At 41.6% G+C, this 23,448-nt stretch overlaps 1 protein-coding gene across 1 annotated transcript in view; it reads left to right on the forward strand.

The window, feature by feature from the left end:
* Positions 1-22,926, forward strand: part of homer3b (homer scaffold protein 3b) — a 70,490-nt gene extending 47,564 nt beyond the window's left edge. The window contains exons 8-10 of the mRNA XM_034676934.1: positions 12,011-12,121; positions 15,884-15,964; positions 22,246-22,926. Coding sequence (XP_034532825.1) covers positions 12,011-12,121; positions 15,884-15,964; positions 22,246-22,431 — 378 coding nt within the window. The 3' untranslated portion in view covers positions 22,432-22,926. The remainder of the gene's footprint in view (positions 1-12,010; positions 12,122-15,883; positions 15,965-22,245) is intronic.
* Positions 22,927-23,448: the final 522 nt, after the last annotated feature.

Here is a 23,448-nt window from a genome sequence, read left to right on the forward strand (position 1 = left end):
ATCGTCTATCTGCAGCACTGAATTAATAAGCTATCTAACGCCGGACTTCCACCAGATCTGTGTCTGGTCTGACTCTGATCCGCTCCGTTCTCTCTCGTCCGTCAACACCCACCGGTTGCGTTTTCAGAGTGCAGCACGGAGCAGGACCGCCGGACAGCTGGAGTCATGGGACCCAGGTTTTCCTGCTGTAATCACTGAATCATGGATTCTCCTCCTCCTCCTCTCCTCATCCATGTTGTCTTTCTGGTCCTCTGAAAACCTCTGACCTGTTGACTCCAGGCCTGGCTCCGCTCATCATGACGGTTTGTTGTTGTAGTTAAGTGAAATACGATCTGGTGATAACACAGAGTGTTTTATTCTTTTTTTTTTTAAAGTTATATTTTTGGCCTTTTTGCCTTTATTTGATACGACAGCTGAAGAGAGACAGGAAATGTGGGGAGTAGAGAGTGGGGGAAGACATGCAGGAAATGGTCGACCGACCTGGAATCGAACCGGCGACCCCTGCGACGAGGACTGTAGCCTCTGTATGTGGGGCGCTTAGACCGCTAGGCCACCAGCGCCCCTAGAGTGTTTTATTCTGAAAATTAACCGGATGTTTTCATTTTGTTTTGGTGAAATCTGACTTCCTGTCCCGCTCCATCTGCTCTGTTGAGATTGATGCGTCGTGCTCCGGCATCCGGCAAAAATAGAAGTCTTGCGTTAAGAGACGCAGCTGGAACGCAACAGAGTGGATCCAGTGGAAGTTAACACATTGACTAGAATAGCTACATATTTAGATCTAGTGCTGTGATGGATCGGACATGGATCCAATTTAATTAGGTCCTGACTTACCAAACGTTGGGGGTGATAAATCAGGCTAAATATTCTTTGATTGCATGTTATGTCAGAAAAACTCTTCATTCAATCAAAGCAGAAAAACAGTGAATGATTTTCAGGTCATTCTCTCACTGAGTGACCGCTCTGACTCCAACAGTAAATCATGCTGCTTTCTTCACATCCTCACATGCAAAACCATCACGCTGAAATTCCTGCAAGCACTTCCAAACTACAGATGCATTTTCCCCCTCCTCCTCCTCCTCCTCCTCCTCTTCCTCCTCTTCCTCTGGATATTTCTGTTGACAGCCTCCCGTGATAATCGCAAGGCCAGAAAACAGACATTTCATCTTTAATTCACAGAGAGAAATTTCTGCCCTTGGTCAAGCTTAACAAGGCTTCTTCAATGCGACAGAATTAAGTGCTGCCGCAACCGGCCTGCAACCGAGCTATTACCACCAGTGACAGCAGACTGGCCCTTTATTTTTAGCCGACGTTAGGGTTTCATCTATCTCTACCAGTCCAGGTGAAGGTTACAAACACACACACACATATATACACGCATACGCATACTCACTCACACTCACACACTGCAGCAAAGTCAACCAGGTGGCTTTAAGTGGAGCAGGCCTCCAGGGTCTGGTAACAGGGTGTCGAGGGGGGTTGGGATTTTTATTTCTTTATTTTTTGGGACAGGACACCCTAACTGCCCCCACCCCCTCTGCCCCAGTTAGCGGAGGAAGATAAATCATCACAGGAGCAGAAAGAGAGGGGTTGGCTGGTTTTTTCCTCCCCCGTCACACTCTCTGCTTCAGCCATATTTGCGTTTCTGTCATCAGAGCGGCTCGCGGTTCATTTTCTGGGTTTCTGGGTTGGCTCTGACCCCTTGCTTGGTTTTTACAAGAATAAAGCTGCCGTCACAAGATAAGAAATTTACTCTTAACTTACCGAGAGGTTGGAAGAAGAAGAGCAAAGAGCTGCTTGGAGAGTCCAAACACAGCGTGCATATGTCATCAGAGAGCACATAATGCAAAAAAACAGGAAGCTGTTTCCCATGTTTTGATGCAGCACCATCAGAAAATGATGACCTTTACCGCCTTTTAATTTCCTGCTGAAACAGTTCAATTTTTTATTTTCATTTTAAGATTCAGATATAATTTAATAAATGCAGAAATGTAAAGAAGAATTGCCTCCTAGGATATAAAGTAATCACCAAAAAGCATACAAACATTTTAAATGACGTTGATACATCCATGTGTAATTAAGGCATGATGTAAGAGGCAGTTCTGAACAGTACCCGACAACAAGCATCCCCAAACACCTTCCTAATGCTGGAGTATAATGAATCAGTCACAGTCATAAAGCAAAGACAAACATACTGAGAACACTCCCTCAAACTCTGGGACTGTTTGATCTGAATCCAGAGCCGTAGTTTCAGTGTGACTTTGTTTGTCTTTGTGTTTGTGTTTCTGAGTTTTGAGGATTTTTCTGTCAGCTGTGTTTTTTGGATGTAAATCAAAGTTGATCCTGTAGATAAACATTGTGTAGAGTTTCCAGCTCTCCCTCACGTGTCGATGAAAGATAGTGAGCTCAGAGAGTGCGACTGTACCTCCATCAAAGCAGCTCTATTAAAATGCTACTGGATAGCTCAATAAAACATGACGCCAATCATATGACTGAGGAGTTAGATCATCATAGCTGTGGATGGTATGGAACCTCTTTATTTTAAAATCGGGCGTGCACACCTAGGTGGACCAAAATATAAATAAAAGAAAGTAAAAGAGAGATTACACAAAGATATACAAAGGGACAGGGAAAGAGAAGGAGAGAGAGACCTAAGACACTTAGATGGAGAGGGACCATCTCACCATGATGCCAAAAACACTGTGCGGTGATACTAATGATTAAGCAACTCTTAGTGTCCACAATCATTACTGAAGCTTGGGTCACAGATGGTTGCCGCCGTGCTGTGTTCTATTTGTGTAACAAGACCACCACTGGTGCAGATGATACCACTTGGGTCAGATCAGCCGAGCGGTTCGGCTCAGCACCCGGGCCGTGAGAGCAGTCAGGCCGAAGGACCCAACGCGCTGCGGGAGACCCAGGCCAGGGGACAAGCCAAGGACCCAGACCGGAAGCAAACAGGTACCGCCGGGGCACCCAGGGCGACCCCCAGGTCACCCAGCAGGAGGAAAGGGGAGCGAAGGGGGAGAGATCCCGCAGCCCCCCCAAGGGACACCCCCACAACACCGCCCCCCAGAGACAGAGCCAAAGGAGCCACCAGGGCTGAGGGGGCCCAGCACCAGGAGCAGACAGCCAGGCAGCCCCCCCACCCGCCCCCGCGACCGATAAACCAGGCCTTGGGGGCATGGAGGGACACCCCAATGGCTGCCGTAGTAACACCCCCCTAGCTGCGTGCCACCCCACCCCCCCAAGAGGAGAAACCATCACTTTCTGTTAGCTTCAAATTAGCAAAAATGTTAGTTTCTGTCTCAGGCTTGTCTCCAAAGTCAGACAATAATGACAGTTCTCAGATGAGAGACCAACCTTGGGAGATACTTGGCCCAAACATTCTCTGAAAGACGAGTGCAGGAACGACAGAGCTGTGGAGTGTAGTGAATCACTTAGTCTATGAAACCTCAAGATAACTGACAAATTCAATGATCAATTCAAAGTTCTATCTTACCTTGACCTTCAAATATCTGATGATAATACAGCAGCTAAAAAACTGAACCCTGTGCTCTCATGCTGTCATGATATCTGCACTGCGATCTCATTCATCTCACTGCTCCTATAGAATTCTATAAATATATATTTATAGAACACCATTGTGTTTTCTATCTGCTGTCAATCCAATCAGATCAAACATTCATGTGAACATGTGTTTAAAGTGTATCAGACGTTTGCAGCCTTATCTCTTCGTATATATCTGTGTGAAGCTCAGAAACGGGGAAGTGGAGCCTCTGGGGACAGAAGCTGTCACATATAGACGGGGAACGAAGGGATTGAGTCCTCTTGGGTCACGTGGACCCCCTTCTTCAACCTGCAGCGTTTTTTTTGATGCCGGGCTTGGATGTCATGTTACGTGGTGTGGTGTGGAAACTATAAAGAGACACTTTGAAAACGCAGAGGAGACGGTAAAGGGAGAGGAGGGATTTTAACATGAGAGGGGGAGACGCTCTCACCTCTCACACACATTTATATCACAGATACTGATATCCACCATGGACTGAAATGTAAACAACAAGGGGTCTCCTGAATTCCTAACATTAAAATATCTGAAGCTGAGAAGGTCAAGGGTCAAAACATCTCTCAAAGAAATCTTTAACTTTCATCCAATATTATTGAACTTTCCAAAGCTATGCATATCTGCTGTGAATCAACACATGGTTAATGTTTTATCAGCAAGTTAAATGCAAGTTTTGGCCAGACAGGAGCATAGAGGTGTGGTGTCTATTTAATATGCAGTCTACTTAGTCTAATACTAAGTAGACTGTGTATAAAAAAACAGCCACAGAGTAATGAGAGCACTAGTGTTTCATTGGTCAGCTCAATCAAGCAGTGAAAAGACCGGATATTCTCCTCAGCAGATGGAGGAGACCAAAAATGAGGCAAAAAACAAATATTGGACTCACAAGTTTTAACATTGTCAATCTATATTTAATCTTTATGTTCTCCTCAGACTCTTTCCAAACAGAGCAGGTCTAGACCGGACTCTATGTTCTATTATTAACAAAGACCCAACATCAAGACAGGATAAGATCCAGTCCCATCTTACAGACAGGACTCAGTCTGATCTCATCTTAATCCACCATGAGCAGAGCACTTTGCAGCATTTAGCAAGTTACAGTGGCAAGGACAAACTTCCTTTAACAGGCAGAAACCTCCAGCAGGACCAGACTCATGTTAGACACACATCTGCTGAGACCGTGTTGGAGAGAGGGATAGAGGGAGATGAAGAGAGAGAGAGATGATAGTGGTGAGACGGATAGTAGTAGTTGATCCATTTAATTGTTTTAATTTAATGTTTAGAATACTTGTCATTTTTTTTTTATCTAAGTCTCTTAAAGGTAGAGCTGTTGGGTTACACCAAACTCCTTTTAATGAACAAGATATGAAGAGTTGATTTGCAAAACCAGATAACTCTGTTTTTATAAATGTTCAAAAAACACATTTCTTTTTGATATAGATTCCTAATAAAGTTACATTTTCAAGATATCTCTTATTAGTAAAGTCATGTTGACTTAGTCAAAGCCACCCAACCTCAGTTATTTGATAATACCAAAAACTAGTACTAGAAAAAATGTTTTATTTATTTATTTTATATAACATTTATTAAATTTTTCAGAAGTGAGTTAACTGTTTTTGCAAATGAACTCTTCATATCCATGTTTTTTGATAAAAAAACATTTTTTTAAAGGTGACATATCATGCAAAATTGACTTTTTAATGGTTCTTTACCTGAAATATGTGTCCCTGTCTACAAACCCCCCGAGAATGAAAAAAATCCATTCTGCCCCTGTTTTGATTTCTCCACCTTTCTGTAAATGTGTGTGAAACGAGCCGTTTCCGACTTCCGTGTTTTTGTTACGTAACAACAATATCCGGTCTGTCACGGAGTCAGAGCTCGGAGCTTGTTCAGCCCATAGACTGTATAAAATAATACTGAATCCCTCCCCCGTTTTTCATTACCTGCCCAAATGTGTGCTAACAAGGAGCTTAGGAGGGAGGCATGCTAGTTGTAGGCTGTCTTAATAAACACAAAGGTCGGTTTTACTCCCCACGTCTGCAGATTTGAAGATCTAGTGGATGATTTTTATTTGTCATGGATAAGTGCTAGCGCTAATAAGCATAGCCACATAGTTATATGTTCATAGCTGTAGCTGTAGCTGTAGCTGTAGCTGTAGCTGTGTACCAAGACACACGTCGACATACTGACAAATAAAACAACAAGAAACACTAAATCTGTGACCAATCCTTCATAAAAGGTCCTGCTGCCTTTCTGGCAGAGGTCGGTTTTACTCCCCACGTCTGCAGATTTGAAGATCTAGTGGATGATTTTTATTTATCATGGATAAGTGCTAGCGCTAGTTAGCATAGCCACATAGCTACATGTTCGTAGCTGTGTACCAAGACACACGTCTACATACTGATAAATAAAACATAAAGAAACACTAAATCAATGACCAATGGTTCAGAAAGGTCCTGCTACAGGCGCCTCTCCATCAGGATCAGATTCAGAGGGTTGAAGTAACGTGATCTCTGAGCAGCCGTGTATATTCAGCCAACATGTAAACATTAGATCAACGTGCTGGAGAGCCGAGGCACATCCACTTCCGGAGGGGGCGTGGTCAGAGGGAAAACAGAGTGTTCTGATGAGGAATGAAGAAGAGGACTTTTCAGGCAGACCAAAATCTGATTTCAAAGTGTTTTTTTGAGCATAAACTTTAAAGACATGTTTTGGGGACCTCTTAGACCAATATATATTGATGAAAAAAGCGTGATATGTCCCCTTTAAAGTTTTTTTTGTAATATCAGCTAGAGCTTGGCGATATTGAAAATTATGTCGTCATGATAAAATACTTCATATCAGTCGATATCGATAATTATCACGATAAATATCAAATCATTTTGTCATTTAAATTAAAGGCAGATTTTGGGGCCATTTCAGCTGTGTTTACATTCCACTCCGAATGTCTTTAAGCCCCGCCTACCTCTTACCCAGCGACATGATTGGCTGTTCAATGCTGTCTTCTTCTTCTGTCTAATGTTGGCTGGCAACCTGTGTTTAAGGCTCATTAGCGCCTCCCTTTCCAGTGGTTTGGGGGTATAATTGCAGGTTATTTATTTCCTATTATATGGAACATTTGTTATATTTATATTGAGAAAAATTATATCAGCCCTAATGTTAGCAGAGCCCAGAAAAGGCACTTACACCAATTAGATAACAGTTGTAATTTGATGACTTTCAGAGCAAGCTAAATGAACACACATCTTTATTCTGTTGTTGTAAATGAAGTGGAGAGGGAATCAAACTTCTCTCATTGCAGAGCTGCTGCCTTGCTCTGACTGCAGAGAGCTTGAAAGTGCTGAAGGATAACCGAGCCGACACTCAGTGAAGCACAAACTGAAATCACAGCATGGTCAAACTTCAAAGGCTGAAGTTTGCCCTTTTTCACTCAAACTGTCACTCAGCATCTTTCTTTGGCCTTTCTGCTAATGGAGTGGGTCAGATCGGGGAAATGTTTTTCATGTTGGTTTTTTTTTTTTCAAAGTCACATGCCTCCAGCATTTTCAAGAAAAAAAGGAAAGGACCCCAGGGCGGGAGAAGTCTTTTCTTTTTTCATCTCGGTTGGATGTGTGGTGTGTTTGTGTGTGTGTGTGTGTGTGGGGTGTGTGTGTGTGTGTGTGTGTGTGTGTGTGTGTGTGGGTGTTCAATAGAGATGAACGTGAAGAGAATAAACAAGAGAAATGTCCTTGATTCATCCGTTCACTTTAAAACAGACACTACAAAAGACAGACAGAGTTTGAATACACCTCCATCAGCTGTGCAAATGTTCTGTGTGAGTGCTGAGTGATGAGTGGGCGGTTTGTCTCATTCAGTGTGTGTGTTTCTGTGTGTGAGTGCACCGCTGCTCTCAACCTTTAATGCTAATTTAGCTAATTAGCAGATTTCCACAGGAGGTGAAAGGTCGCCCGTTGTTCTCTGATTGTAGAAAATCATATCAGGTTTATTAAACCTTTAAAAGCTCATCAAGGAGAAATTATAACAACAGCTGGAAGAGATCCTAACGGGATGATTAATTCAGCCCTCTTTCTTTCTTTCTTTCTTTCTTTCTTTCTTTCTTTCTTTCTTTCTTTCTTTCTTTATTTCTTTCTTTCTTTCTTTTTTCTTTCTTTCTTTCTTCTTTTCTTTCTTTCTTTCTTTCTTTCTTTCTTTCTTTCTTCTTTCTTTCTTTCTTCCTTTCTTTCTTTCTTCTTTCTTTCTTTCTTTCTTTCTCTCTGTCTTCTTTCCTTTTTTCTTTCTTCTTTCCTTCTTCCCTTTTTCCTTTCTTGCTATCTTTCTTTTTCCTTCTTTCTTTTGTCTTTCCTTCTTTCTTTTCTTTCTTTCTTTCTTTCTTTCTTTCTCTTGCCTTTCTTTCTTTCTTTCTTTCTTTCTCTATGCCTTTCTTCTTTCTTTTCTCTTCTTTCTTTCTTTCTTTCTCTCTGCCTTTCTTTCTTTCTTTCTTCTTCTCTCTTGCTTTCTTTCATTTCTTCTTTCCTTTCTGTTCTTCTTTGTTTCATTCCTTTCTTCTTTCTTTCCTTCTTTCTTTCTTTCCTTCTTTCTTTCTGTCTTTCTTTCCTTCTTTCTTTCTTTCTTTCTTTCTTTCTTTCTTTCTTTCTTTCTTTCTTTCTTTCTTTCTTTCTTTCTTTCTTTCTTTCTCTTTCTTTCTTTCTTTCTTTCTTTCTCTCTGCCTTTCTTTCTTTCTTTCTTTCTTTCTTTATTCTTTCTTTCTTTATTCTTTCTTTCCTTCTTTCTTTTTTCTTTCTTTCTTTCTTTCTTTCTCTTTCTTTCTCTTTCTTTCTTTCTTTCTTTCTTTCCTTCTTTCTTTTTTCTTTATTTCTTTCTTTATTTCTTTCTTTCTCTTTCTTTCTGTCTTTCTTTCTTTCTTTCCTTCTTTCTTTCTTTCTTTCTTTATTCTTTTCTTTCTTTCTTCTTTCTTTCTTTCTTTCTTCTTTATTTCTATCTATCTATCTTTACTTCTTTCTTTCTTTCTTTATCTCTTTCCTTCTTTCTTTCTTTCTTTCTCTTTCTTTCTTTCTTTCTTTCTTTCTTTCTTTCTTCTGTCTTTCTCTCTCTCTTTGTTTCTTTCGTTCTTTCCTTCCGTCGATCATTCCTTCCTCCCTGCCTTCTTTCTTTCTTAATTTCTTTCTCTCTTTGTTTTTATGATCATCTCTCCTTTTACTATTTTTTTCCCCTTCTTTTTCAAATCACCCTTTCTTTCCGTGGCTTTTCCTTCTATCTGTCTTTTCTTTGTGGCTTTCTTTGTTTTGTTTTATTTTCTTTCTTTCTTATATTTGTCTTTTTTTATTTCTTCATTTTTGTCTTTTCATTGTATCTGTCATTTCCTTTCTTTGTCTCTTTATTTGTTTCTTTATTTTTCTTTCTTTCTTTTGTTCTTTCTTCCTTTCTTTTTCCTTTTTTATATTTGTGTCTATTTCTTTGATTTTTGCTTTCATTCAAGGTCCCTATTTTTCCTCCTTTTCTCTCTTTCTATGGTGTCTTATTTAACCAGTCTTTTCTGTATTTCTTTGTTTGTTTGTTTTTGTCTTCAAGTCTTTCTTTTTTTTTTGTTTCCTTTATCACATTCCTTCTTTCTTTCTGTTTTTTTAACTTTATTCTTTCTTTATGTCTCTTTCTTTTCTTTCTTTCTCTAATGTCTTTGCATATCAACCTTTCTTTCTTTCCTCCTTTTTTTCTATTTTCTACTTCTCTTTTTTCATCTTTTCTCTGTCTCTCCTTCCATTCTGTTTTTATTCTTTCATTCAGTTCTTTTTTTATTTTTAGTATTATTTTAAAACTTTTTTTCTGACTTTATTTATTACACAAGTTTCCCTCCTTTTAGTTTTATTCTATCTTTAAATACATTTTTGGGTCGTCTCTTTTCTTCTTTTACTTCCTTCCTTTCATTCATTCTTTCTTCCTTTCTCACGTTTCCTCTGGTTTTGCAATCTGGACGTGATAGACTTATAAAGGAAGCACATTCCCATGAAACCTGGAGTTATCAGCTTCAGAGAGGACTGAATGGATCAGATTAGATAAGAAAACTAAATCAGACTTTCTGAACTCCTGGAGGGTTTTTCACCGGCCGACATCAGATTTAAATTCAGACTGAGAAGACAACTCCTGTTTTCTACACATCGTCTCTGTTGCAGATTGAGTCAGCCTGTCACTGTTGTGTCATGTTTGATATGATCTGTGTAATCTGCTCTCTGCTTCTTAATGCATCTCTCAACAGTTCCCTCTTTCTTCCACTGGCTCATTGTGCATAATGTAATCCTCCTCTGCAGCCCCAAGGTTACCCCCCACCCCCACCTCCCTTTACCTCAGGTCCAGTGATGCTGAACATGAGATGACAGAGCTTTCACAGTGGCTGCTTGTTGTTACATTACAGAGCCCACACTTTTTTAATATTAAAGGTGACATATCATGCAAAATCGACTTTTTAATGGTTCTCTACCTGAAATATGTGTCCCTGTCTACAAACCCCCCGAGAATGAAAAGAATCCATTCTGCCCCTGTTCTGATTTCTCCACCTTTCTGTAAATGTGTGTGAAACGAGCCGTTTCAGACTTCCGTGTTTTTGTTACGTCACAACAATATCCGGTCTGTCACGGAGTCAGAGCTCGGAGCTTGTTCAGCCCATAGACTGTATAAAATACAACTCAACCCCTCCTCAGTTTTTCATTCCCTGCCCAAATGTGTGCTAACAAGGAGCTTAGGAGGGAGGCATGCTAGTTGTAGGCTGTCTTAATAAACACAAAGGTCGGTTTTACTCCCCACGTCTGCAGATTTGAAGATCTAGTGGATGATTTTTATTTGTCATGGAAAAGTGCTAGCGCTAGTTAGCATAGCTACATAGCTACATGTTGGTAGCTGTGTACCAAGACACACGTCGACATACTGACAAATAAAACAACAAGAAACACTAAATCTGTGACCAATGGTTCAGAAAGGTCCTGCTGCCTTTCTGGTAGAGGTTGGTTTTACTCCCCACGTCTGCAGATTTGAAGATCTGGTGGATGATTTTTATTTGTCATGGATAAGTGCTAGCGCTAGTTAGCATAGCCACATGGCTACATGCTGTAGCTGTGTACCAAGACACACGTCAACATACTGACAAATAAAACAACAAGAAACACTAAACCTGTGAGCAATGGTTCAGAAAGGTCCTGCTGCAGGCGCCTCTCTGTCAGGATCAGATTATGGATCAGATTCAGAGGGTTGAAGTAACGCTGGTCTGTGAGCAGCCGTGTATATTCAGCCAACATGTAAACATTAGATCAACGTGCCGGAGAGCCGAGGGGACAGCCACTTCCTGAGGGGGCGTGGTCAGAGAGAAAACAGACCGTTCTGCGGAGGGCTGAAGAAGAGGGTTTTTCATGCATGACAAAAGTGTTTTTTTGAGCATAAACTTTAAAGACATGTTTTGGGGACCTCTTAGACCAATATATGTTGATGAAAAAGAGCATAATATGTCACCTTTAAAAAGATATGAAAACAACAACATGTATTTTGGCTATATGAACCCTATACTTCAAAAATAAATAAGTTAACAGGTGAATTAATGAAATAATAGTTAAATAAATAAATATCTTATGGGCTTGCTAGCTTAGGTGTTTTGATGATGTAAATGCTGGTTTCTTAGTCCAGACTGAAATCTTCAGCCACTGATTTACAGCTTACCTCTGATTTAAACTGACGCCTGGTCGTGATTTTGATGTGATGTTGTAATAACTCTCAGATGAAATATGCTAGCCTTAGCCAGACCTTCATTTAGCACCATCTTTAGGTCATATCCTTAACTTGTTAAATACTCTTGTTCTTTTTAATATTAAAATCAAGCACACTAATGCTTAAATAGGACGACAAAACCATGTCACATAAGTCATGCATGATATTAGCATTAAGCGTTGTCATGTTCAATTATGTGAACAAGTTAGCATACTAAGTAAAGTGCGCTATGTAAATGTATTGCATTATTGAGAAAGGGATAATATGGTTCTATTTCCCATAACCACCTGCTAACCATACATTACCCAGCTTATTACCCGGCTACTAACTTATTTTATTGATTTAAATTGATTTATGTATACAGTTTTTATGAAACAGTCTCAGTGATTCCTCAAGTTTCTCTCAAGTTGCTAATATTTCTGGACAGGATTCAATATGAAAATCGTAGCCTGCTGATTTAGCTAACTGAAGCTAACGGTTTTAGCTCACCTTACGGTCTATGGTGTCAACAAGCAGAAGCTAAAAAGTGTCTGAACTCCTTTCTGTGGATTGATTTGACATGACGTGTGATCATCATGTTAGTGAAAGTTAATAACCGTCATAAAGGGGGTTTTGTCCAATCAGAACAGCCGGAAGTTCAGTAAGAGAGCCGGGTAATAAGCATGTGCTAAATGTGTGTGTTTCTGTGTTTGTGTGATTCAGGTGGCAGAGCTTGAGGCCCAGCTGGGGCGTCCTACTGTTCCTCAGACAGGCAGAGAGGAGCTGAGTCGCTCTCTGGAGGAGCTGGAAGCTCTGCTGAGCGCCAAAGACCAGGCAAGACACCAGCTCCCTGCATGCTGCACTGCACACTGTCCAAACCCATTTACCGTCCTACAGGGAGGCTGCTATTGAGAGCAAGCCTGGGACACAGCAGCACACATGACACGGTGCTTCTAGTAAACAATTGGTGGATAGCTTTATCCTGCATTTGTATGGTGTCAGAATGAATGTAAACAAAAAAATGGAACATTTACAAGAAAGCAGATTCAAACTGAAAAGAGCAATCATTAAAAATAATTGTATTAGTTAACTCAATCAATCAATCAATCAATCAATCAATCAATCAATCAATCAATCAATCAGTCAATCAATCAGACTTTATTTATAAAGAGCTTTTCATACGATGACATTGTAACACAAAGTGCTGTACATAAAAACAACTTCAAATAGAATAAATTAAGAAAAAGATTCCACCCCCAGCCCCGACCCCAAACCCCCCCACACAATCCTAAGGTTAAGAACACAATATATGCAACAATAGTAATAAAAACAATAAAAAATAAAATAAATGAATGAAAAATAAAAATAAGTTGCTGAACAAACTGAGGAAACGCTGTCATGATATCTTAATGAGGAAACACTGGAGGTAAAATAAGATGTTAAAACTCAACACAGGAAATTAAACTCACCAAAATAAAATACATTTCTAAGATAATCCATCCATCCATCTTCTTCTGCTTATCCGGGGTCGGGTCGCGGCGGTGGCAGTCCAAGCAAATTGACCCAGACATCCCTCTCCCCAGCAACACTTTCCAGCTCCTCCTGGGGAATCCTGAGGCGATCCCAGACCAGGCGGGAGATATAATCCCTCCACCGCGTTCTGGGTCTACCCCGGGGCCTTCTCCCAGTTGGACGTGCCTGGAACACCTCTAAAGGGAGGCGTCCGGGAGGCATCCTTATCAGATGCCCGAACCACCTCAGCTGACTCCTTTCGATGTGGAGGAGCAGCGGCTCTACTCCGAGCTCCCTCCGGCTGTCTGAGCTCCTGACCCTCACTCTAAGGCCGAGCCCAGACACCCTTCAGAGGAAACTCATTTCAGCCGCTTGTATCCGAGAGCTTATCCTTTCGGTCAAGACCCACAGCATGAGCCATAGGTGAGGGTTGGAACGTAGACCGACTGGTAAATTGAAAGCTTTACCTTCCGGCTCAGCATTTCTAAGATAATAAAACACTAAAATATTAAACCAATAAAAGAAAACAAGATGTTATACTTAAAGAAATATAAATTAGTACATAAATAAATAAATAAAATAGAATAAAAGTGACCAAAATTTGAACTAAATAATAAATAAAATAAATAAATGAATAAAACTGTTATGAGAATAAAACTCAGATAAAAATGTATTTATTAAATGATTAAGCCTGTTTATTGTGAAAAGTTAAAATGCCAGTTTGAGGAGTTGTTCTCTGAACCGTTATTAAGCTTTTATTTTTTTTAAAGTTATATTTTTGGCCTTTTTGCCTTTATGTTATAGGACAGCTGAAGAGAGACAGGAAGTATGGGGAGTAGAGAGCGGGGGAAGACATGCAGGAAATGGTCAACCGGCCGGGAATCGAACCGGTGACCCCTGCGACGAGGACTGTAGCCTCTGTATGTGGTGCGCTTAGACCGCTAGGTCACCAGCGCCCCCATTATTAAGCTTTTAATCAAATCTTTCTGCTTCACTTCATGTGTTTTCTCTTGAAAAACATTCTTACCGGGGCACTGGTGGCCTAGCGGTCTAAGCGCCCCACATACAGAGGCTACAGTCCTCGTCGCAGGGGTCGCCTGTTCGATTCCCGGCCGGTAGACCATTTCCTGCATGTCTTCCCCCTGCTCTCTACTCCCCATGTTTCCTGTATCTCTTCAGCTGTCATATAAAATAAAGGCAAAAAGGCCAAAAATATGACTTTAAAGGTGACATATCATGCAAAATTGACTTTCTAATGGTTCTCTACCTGAAATATGTGTCCCTGTCTACAAACCCCCCGAGAATGAAAAAAATCCATTCTGCCCCTGTTCTGATTTCTCCACCTTTCTGTAAATGTGTGTGAAACCAGCCGTTTCAGACTTCAGTGTTTTTGTTACGTAACAACAATATCCGGTCTGTCACGGAGTCAGAGCTCGGAGCTTGTTCAGCCCATAGACTGTATATAATAATACTGAATCCCTCCTCCGTTTTTCATTACCTGCACAAATGTGTGCTAACAAGGAGCTTAGGAGGGAGGCATGCTAGTTGTAGGCTGTCTTAATAAACACAAAGGTCGGTTTTACTCCCCACGTCTGCAGATTTGAAGATCTAGTGGATGATTTTTATTTATCATGGATAAGTGCTAGCGCTAGTTAGCATAGCTACATAGCTACATGTCCTAGCTGTAGCTGTGTACCAAGACACACGTCGACATACTGACAAATAAAACAACAAGAAACACTAAATCTGTGACCAATCCTTCAGAAAAGGTCCTGCTGCCTTTCTGGCAGAGGTCGGTTTTACTCCCCACGTCTGCAGATTTGAAGATCTAGTGGATGATTTTTATTTATCATGGATAAGTGCTAGCGCTAGTTAGCATAGCCACATAGCTACATGTTCGTAGCTGTGTACCAAGACACACGTCTACATACTGATAAATAAAACATCAAGAAACACTAAATCTATGACCAATGGTTCAGAAAGGTCCTGCTGCAGGCGCCTCTCTGTCAGGATCAGATTCTGGATCAGATTCAGAGGGTTGAAGTAACGTGATCTCTGAGCAGCCGTATATATTCAGCCAACATGTAAACATTAGATCAACGTGCTGGAGAGCCGAGGCACATCCACTTCCAGAGGGGGCGTGGTCAGAGGGAAAACAGAGTGTTCTGATGAGGAATGAAGAAGAGGACTTTTCTGGCATGCCAAAATCTGATTTCAAAGTGTTTTTTTGAGCATAAACTTTAAAGACATGTTTTGGGGACCTCTTAGACCAATATATATTGATGAAAAAAGCGTGATATGTCCCCTTTAAATAAAAGGGGAACAAAAAGAAAAACATTCTTACCTCACATACTGTTAAAGATTGAAGCAAACATTCATGGAGAGGATCTTTCTCTTTGCTTTATTTGTGTCCTTTGGTTTCTCTTTCTCCTGAGACCTTACATTAACTTTGAGACTCAGTCATATTTCCTGTGGAATCATCGTTTTGGTCAGATGAAGAGGCCTTTGATAAAATGTCGCAGTCTCAGACGCACGGAAATGAATCCTGCAGACGTCCGGAGCTGTCGCCCACGCTTTAAATGAAATCAGTGTTTTCTGACTCACCTTCATTACAGCTTCCATCCTGCTTCTGAAAGATATTTTATGACGCAAAACCATCACCTTGTGAATCATTTTTGCCTACATGAGCCAACTCACCGTCCATCAAATGCAGCCCTGGCCAACAATATGGAGATTAAAGTTAAATAATCCTTGAAAGCAGCTTCCTGCCGTGTTTAATTTACATAACTGTGTCACTTCCATCATCTGGACAAGTTCCACTCCTGACAGCAGGATTCGTCACGTCGGTATGTTTCCCCTCAGGGGGCTGAATCCTCCATCCTCCCATGAAACATTAAGGTGTCCCAAATTTTATCACCAACCTACTTTATGAGAAATGACTCAGCTTCTTTTGAGGCCAAACTATACATTTTGGCGCAAATCAAGATGTAGATGTTTCATGTGCTGATAAAAGGAGGAAGGTGGACGTGTGGGAGGGCGCTGTGAACACGGTGTTCTGACGGTCTGATGTGTCTGTGTTTTCAGGAAATCAACAATCTGCAGAGCAAGAAAACAGATGTGAGTGAGCTGGAGAAGGAGAGAGAGGAGGCCGTGCAGAGACTGCAGGTAAGATGATGACAGGCTGAGGATGTTTTTCTCTCTACGGTAAAAACCGGAGCCAGAATAACTTTATTTTGCTTAACAAGTATATTTGTGCTACAGGGAAGTGGCCCCAACCTTCTGTCAGCTTGTTGTAGAAATAACAGAAACACAAACTGTCCTTTATTCTGTGCAAAGAAGGTCACCAACATACAGAGTGCAGCCTGCAGAGAGCCGCAAACCAAAAGTTCCTCTCATATCAATCAATCATTATTTATAAAGCGCCAAATCACAACAAATGTTCTCCTCAGACTCTTTCCAAACAGGGCAGGTCTAGACCGTACTCTATGTTCTATTATTAACAAAGACCCAACATCAAGACCGGATCAGATCCAGTCCCATCTTACAGACAGGACTCAGTCTGATCTCATCTTAATCCACCATGAGCAGAGCACTTTGCAGCATTTAGCAAGTTACAGTGGCAAGGACAAACTTCCTTTAACAGGCAGAAACCTCCAGCAGGACCAGACTCATGTTAGACACACATCTGCTGAGACCGTGTTGGAGAGAGGGATAGAGGGAGAGGAAGAGAGAGAGAGAGAGATGATAGTGGGGAGACGGATAGTAGTAGTTGTAGCAGCTGGAAGGACAGATTTCCTTTCACAGGCAGAAACCTCCAGCAGGACCAGACTTATGTTAGACACACATCTGCTGAGACTGAGTTGGAGAGAGGGATAGAGAGAGATGATAGTGGTGAGACAGATAGTAGTAGTTGTAGCAGCTGGAGTCTGGCACGTCCACAGCAGCAGAGATCCAGAGGAACCTACGAGACAAGGGAGCTCAGGGACTCCAGAAAGGTCTATGGTTAGTAACTTTAATGGGACAGGAAGATTTAAAGTAAGAGACAGGCAGAGAGAGGAGAGAGAGGGAGAGACAGGATCCCAGTGTGCCAGTTCCCCAAGCAGTCTAAGCCTATAGCAGTATAACTAAGAGCTCACTAACAGATAGTGATAGAAAGAGGTGACAACTCTTCTTTGTTCAAGTTACAGTGGCAAGAACAAACTTCCTTTAACAGGCAGAAACCTCCAGCAGGACCAGACTCATGTTGGACACACATCTGCTGAGACCGTGTTGGAGAGAGGGATAGAGGGAGACGAAGAGAGAGAGAGAGATGATAGTGGTGAGACAGATAGTAGTAGTTGTAGCAGCTGGAGTCTGGCGCGTCCACAGCAGCAGAGATCCAGAGGAACCTACGAGACAAGGGAGCACAGGGACTCCAGAAAGGTCTATGGTTAGTAACTTTAATGGGACAGAGAGAGTTAAAGTAAGAGACAGGCAGAAAGAGGAGAGAGAGAGGGAAAGACAGGATCCCAGTGTGCCAGTTCCCCCAGCAGTCTAAGCCTATAGCAGTATAACTAAGAGCTCACTAACAGATAGTGATAGAAAGAAGTGACAACTCTTCTTTGTTCAAGTTACAGTTTCAAGGACAAACTTCCTTTAACAGGCAGAAACCTCCAGCAGGACCAGACTCATGTTAGACACACATCTGCTGAGACCGTGTTGGAGAGAGGGATAGAGGGAGATGAAGAGAGAGAGAGATGATAGTGGTGAGACAGATAGTAGTAGTTGTAGCAGTTGTATCATCCTTTTTGGGGGCTTTTATCATTTAATGGAAAGGGCTGCTGTAGAAATGTTGGGAATGAGTGGGGGGAAAATATGCACCAAATCATGTTGGGTTCTGGATCTGTACAGCCGCCGTAAATGGCTCTACCAACAGAGCTAAACTGCTGCCCCATGTTATCATCATCCTTGAGGAGAAAATCTCTTTAGCTGTAATGTGCCGAGTTTACAAGACAATTTAGGAGCTCAACACTTTTAAGCAGTCCTAAAGACACGGAGAGATGAGAGGATCTTATTGTTCTCACTAAATGAATTTGTAATGCACTAAAGTGATTCTCTACAGCTATATTTCTATTGTTACCTAACCTTGTAGAGCGTGTTTATATCAAAGACAAAGGAGAAGCACTACTTCACTGAGACGGGGGAACATAATAGCTTTTTAACTTCAGTGAGAAGAGAGATCTTTGTTTGCCATTTGGGCTTCTGACTCAGCATCTAAGAGCTCATCATCAAACTCCAGCTACCTCTGTCTGATACAAGAGCAGGCTGTTTCTCTTTGCAGGTATTAACAGGCGTTCTGTTGTTTCAGCTGGATCTGTTTATTGTGTGGACAAGAAGCCACCTTATAGTCAGTCACGAAGCTTTATACATGCTACTAACGGAGCCAGAGCACTGATACTGTACGTGCAGGAGTCCCAGACCTGCAGCACAGAGTCCTTACAGGTGAACCAAAGACTTCAAGGAGAAACCCAAATTGCTCTGATTCCTCAATGTTAATACTGGAGGTTACACCTGATGCATATTGCATAGCCTTTATGAGCTCTTTTATCATTTTCAGCAGGGCTGTCAGTTGTGAATGATGTAAATTAATATGTGACCTCCCCTGTCCTTGTGTTCACTCCAGAATCTATTCATTGGCGTATTTTCTGTGCTGAATTAACTGTAGAGGCCAATCTTTGCACATTTAAATTTGCAGCATAAACAGATTAATGCGGTTCACCTCCATTAGGTGTTCTGTGGGCCAGATCTGGGCAACAAGATCCGGGTTTCAGCCTCTAACAGGCCACTGTCAGGTCACTGAATAAAGTGGGAAATAAAGGAAACAACATATTTTGTCATCATCACACACACATCGGGGTCCCTTAACTATCTCCTAACCATACATGACTTACTTGACTTAAACCCTTTGGCTCTTGGGGGAGCATAGGTCATTTATGAACTTCTTCCAGCTGGTTCGGCGTCCTAACCATACATAATCCCGCTTATTACCCGGCTACTAACTTAAAATACAAACACATGGGGCGCTGGTGGCCTAGCAGTCGAAGCGTCCCACATACAGAGGCTACAGTACTCCTTGCAGGGGTCACCGGTTCGATTCCCGACCGGTCAACCATTTCCTGCATGTCTTCCCCCGCTCTCTACTCCCCATATTTCCTGTCTCTCTTCGGCTGTCCTGTGGAATAAAGGAAAAAAGCCCCAAAAATATAACTTTAAAATACAAACACATTGGATAAAAACATTGATTAAAGGCCCTGTGAGGAGTTTTTAAAGCTGAGATCAGAGTTTCCCATCATTGTTACTTGGTTGCACTAATAAAGTGAAGTGCTGTACATCTGCAGTTGCATTGTTCTATAATTAATTTGCCATCATTTTTAATCATGTAAGAGATGATTTCATGGATAGCCATAGACTGCACGTCTTTCAATGTAGACTTCCACTGAGAGGAACATATTAGACTATTAAGGAACTAAATTAGGAACTCAATTTAGACTGTCATACCAGCTTGATCATCACTGAAAATGTCCTGGAAAATGATCTCTGGAAAAGAGTGGAAACCCTGATAGACATATAAAGAGTAGACGCCGCATCAACCGCTACTACCTATTGGCGCTGATGAGCCGTGGGGCCGCCATCTTGGTCCGGTCACCCGCTCCACTCAGTGTAATCTGTTTGGCAGGCGCAATTAAGTGTCCGCGCATTCAATCAATCATAACTCGCTGAATACTAAACTGATTTTCATGTGGATTTTTTTTTCTGCAAACGTCACACATGTAGGTATGATACAGGACACATGGTTCGGCGTATTTTAATATTCATAGTGGGCTTAACAGTAATAGAATATTCTGGTATGTGATGTAATGTATGATAGGTATTTTGCCGCACAGTGCTCTGGCATCTTGAAGTCTCTGCTGCTTCAGTTTACGTTTACGTTCATAGGTAGGATCATGCATGGCCGTGGGAAGTAGGGGTGCTGAGGGTGCTGCAGCACCCACTGTTGGAAAAGGCATCACACAATATTTTCTGGATGCATAAATAAGTTGAAACAAATACATTAATTAACAGAATAAGTCTGTTTTTTTTTTAATTGTATTATTTTCTGAAAATGTAATGCCTGAGGAAGATTTGAGAAATAATTATTCATTTTAAAATAACCTGATGCCTTGGCCCTGTGTGTGTGTGTGTGTGTGTGTGTGTGTGTGGTTGTGTGTGTGGTTGTGTGTGTGTGTGTGTGTGTGTGTGTGTGTGTGTGTGCTTAAAAACTAAATGTATTTGGATAAGTTCTGTTCAATGCGCTTTACTGCCCTTTGGGCCTGTTTTACCAGGTTTGGCTTGTGTGCTCTTTGCTGTACACCGGGGTATGGAAGTTGCAATTCGTGTTTTTATAATGAAAAGTTCTCTTGAAAGCTTGTAGTCAAACCAAGCGGCAACCTCCGGTCTAAAAATATGAGTCAATGCGGAAGTGTTAAAAGCTGCAGTTCATCGAGGATCCGCTTGAGGCTGGCTCCGGAAGTACCGGAAGTCACATACACATGAATGGGGAAAAGACGATCTTTGCAGCATTAATAAACACGTTTACAGCCTGGTACAAAAGATGAGTGTAGTCTGAATAGCTAATTTCTCGATGTCCTCTCACTGTGAGGGGGGTGAATTTTTTTCTAATTCGGTGATTTCGAAGATATTGAGATTACCAGTCTTCCAATGAGAGGCACAGCTGCCTGTGGGAACACTGCAGCTGTTGGCTTGGAGGCTCAAAGCCCGCCTCTTTACGTCACACTGGCTCGACAGAAGCAATATGGCTGCCGCTGCCGATTGGTCTCAAAACAGCTCTTCAGAAACAGATGGGTGACGTCACGGATCCTACGTCCATATTTTTTACAGTCTATGATTCAAACCAGATAAATAAAAATAAAATGTATGTGCGCTATAGCCTATCAGTTGCATAAGTAACCTAAGTGCAAAAAGAAAAAAAAATTGCACCTCTTACTACAGCACCCCCAACTTAAAGCCACTTCCCACGGCTCTGGGATCATGGGTAGGATGACCGGACCAAGATGGTGGCCGTATTTTTTTCCCCCCTAGCAGCCAATGCGGTGTCTACTCTTTATATGTCTGTGGTGTCAGCAAGCAGAAGCTAAAATGTGCCGGAAGTCTTTTCTGCAGATTGATTTGACATGACGTGTGATCAGTTTGCCTCTGGTGTTTCTCATGCTTTGACCAATCAGAATCAAGCATGTCACAGAGCCAGAATATCCATAAGAGAGCCGGGTAATAAGCTAATGCTCTGTATGGGGGTGTGCAACCCCAGAAAATACAGAACTAATGTAAGTCAGAAGTAATCAATATCTGCTTAAAGCTGAAAACAACGTGGCAGCACTCACAGGCACAGAGACAATGTGAAAAACTGGCAGGTCATTTCTGATTAGACTGATCAGTTTTGGTTTATATAACAGGACCATATGTCGGCTGTACCGACATGCTTCATCTGCATTCAAACAAAGCGTGCTGACAGTTTTCCTACAGAATCAAATCGCTGAAGAGAATAAGACTTTAAAAAAACAGGAATATGATTACATCATCCTGCTGTGTGCAACTTAACATCTGCACAACAGCTGCAGCTCTGCCTGTTTTAATGCAACGTGGCTAACGCTTAGTTTGACTACTGCAGGTGGGAAACAAACACAAACATTTTGCCTCTTAGGTTACTATTTTTGCTTTTGTTAACCCCTTAGTGGAACTAATTTGGGAACTCTGGTTTAAAGTACTCAAGCATGATGTGACTTACTTCTTCATTTTTAATACAGTCAGCAGCCACAAAGGGAATTGAGCATTTGCTGACACAGAAGTAAGACTGATCTAGTTTTTTACTCACACTGCTTTCTCAAACTATGTTCACGACAGTGTAGAGCAGGGGTTCCCAAACTTTTAAGCCAGTGACGCCCAAAATATAAGTGCCAAAAACTTGCGTCCCCCACTGTCCCTCGAAGTGATTTAATGTGGCTTCATTTAGCTGGTCTGCAGAAAATGACCCTACCTATATGAGCATGTGTCTGTGTTTCCTGTGCCGTTATGAATTAACCTGCTGCTACTGATGCTTTTGATGATTAACTGTTCACTAACCCTAAACTTAGGAGTCATCTGACAAAAAGAAAGACAGAAAACTCATTACATTTTCTACTTTAAAGGTTTTACTTCAAATGTAGCTTCTATTTTTGTTGATATTTTTACTATAATGGGTAAAATGCACTCTTTTTAGATAACTTAAAAAAATAAACATCCTGGAAGACATCTCATGACCCCCCAGGGGGTCCCGACCCACACTTTGGGAAACCCTGGTTTAGAGGAAATGTCCAACTAACCAATGCAGAAACACATCAAGGTGAAAAATCTGTGCTGTCATGTGTCTGCAGGATCTGGAGAGACGAAACAACGAGCTGGAGGATCGGGTTCAGAGTGCAGAGAAGACCCTCTCCTCGAGCCGTGAGGAGCGTGATCAGGCGGAGGGCGAGGTCAAACGGATCATCGAGGTTCTAGACGTCAAAATCTGCGACTTGAGAGACCTGAAACAGAGCCTGGCAAAACTGGTTGACAAGTAGCCGCAGCAGCAGCTTCTTCTGGGCTGCATCTCCACAGTCGGCGCTGGTTGCACTCCTGCTGTGTTGTCCTGGTGTTTGAGCAGATCAGAAATCAAAGCAATACTGAGGGGAGGGTACCGGAGTTCACCGTCACAGATCTGTTTTGAAGATCAGTGCTGGTTAACGACAGGTATCAGAAACTCCTCGAAGGTGCTGTCTGCAGAATAAATCACTTACTCAAAAAGGCAGCCTTGGTATGATTATCTGAAAGAGTGCTAAGGATGCTTCATTTAGCCACTGCTCCTTGTTTTCTCAAACATAGCTCCCAGCAGCTGCATGCCCTTTAACTCCTCCACTGATGAGACCGATTTTTGTATCAGAGTTTCTTCTATTTTCACTTTGGAGATAAATTTGCTCTGGAACAACAGCGCCCTCCTCCTCTTTTCAGTGCCATAGCAGTCCAGAGTGCTCTGTCTGAATCTGACCTCGTGGTTAAACAATAAACAATGGAGAGAAGCAGCTGCTGGAGGCAGACAGTCTGTTCAGTGATGGTGTTGGGTTTTTATACTGACGTCTCACAGATCTGAGGACAGGAAGGCTTCATTTAAACATTACACAAAGAAGCTTTAAAAGAGGAAGTGCTCCAAAGCTTGTTATTCTGCAAAAGTAGACATTTTCAACATGTAGTTTAAGATTGTTAGTTTGTTTATTAGCTTGTTTTCCCTTCACTTAAAATCCACCCCTGTAAGTATAAGCTCTTATTACATTTAGGTGCAGTAAAACTTTTTAGAAACACAAGATATTTTCCTCACAGTGTTCAATAAAACCTAGTCTGCTCTGCTCTCCTGCAGAGCTGGAGGTTTCAAATATTCAGGCTCAGACGGTAAAACAGCAGGAAGTAAATAATGAAGTTTGACGGGGAAATAACACCCAAAAAAAGTAAGCTGGACTGAATTTTTCATCATATTTTAGGACATAGTAAAGCATCATTTTGCTGCAGTTGTTTTCACACATTACACTTCTATGCCGGGGGAAATT

Source organism: Notolabrus celidotus, chromosome 2, assembly GCF_009762535.1.
Source record: "Notolabrus celidotus isolate fNotCel1 chromosome 2, fNotCel1.pri, whole genome shotgun sequence".
Lineage (NCBI taxonomy): Eukaryota > Metazoa > Chordata > Actinopteri > Labriformes > Labridae > Notolabrus > Notolabrus celidotus.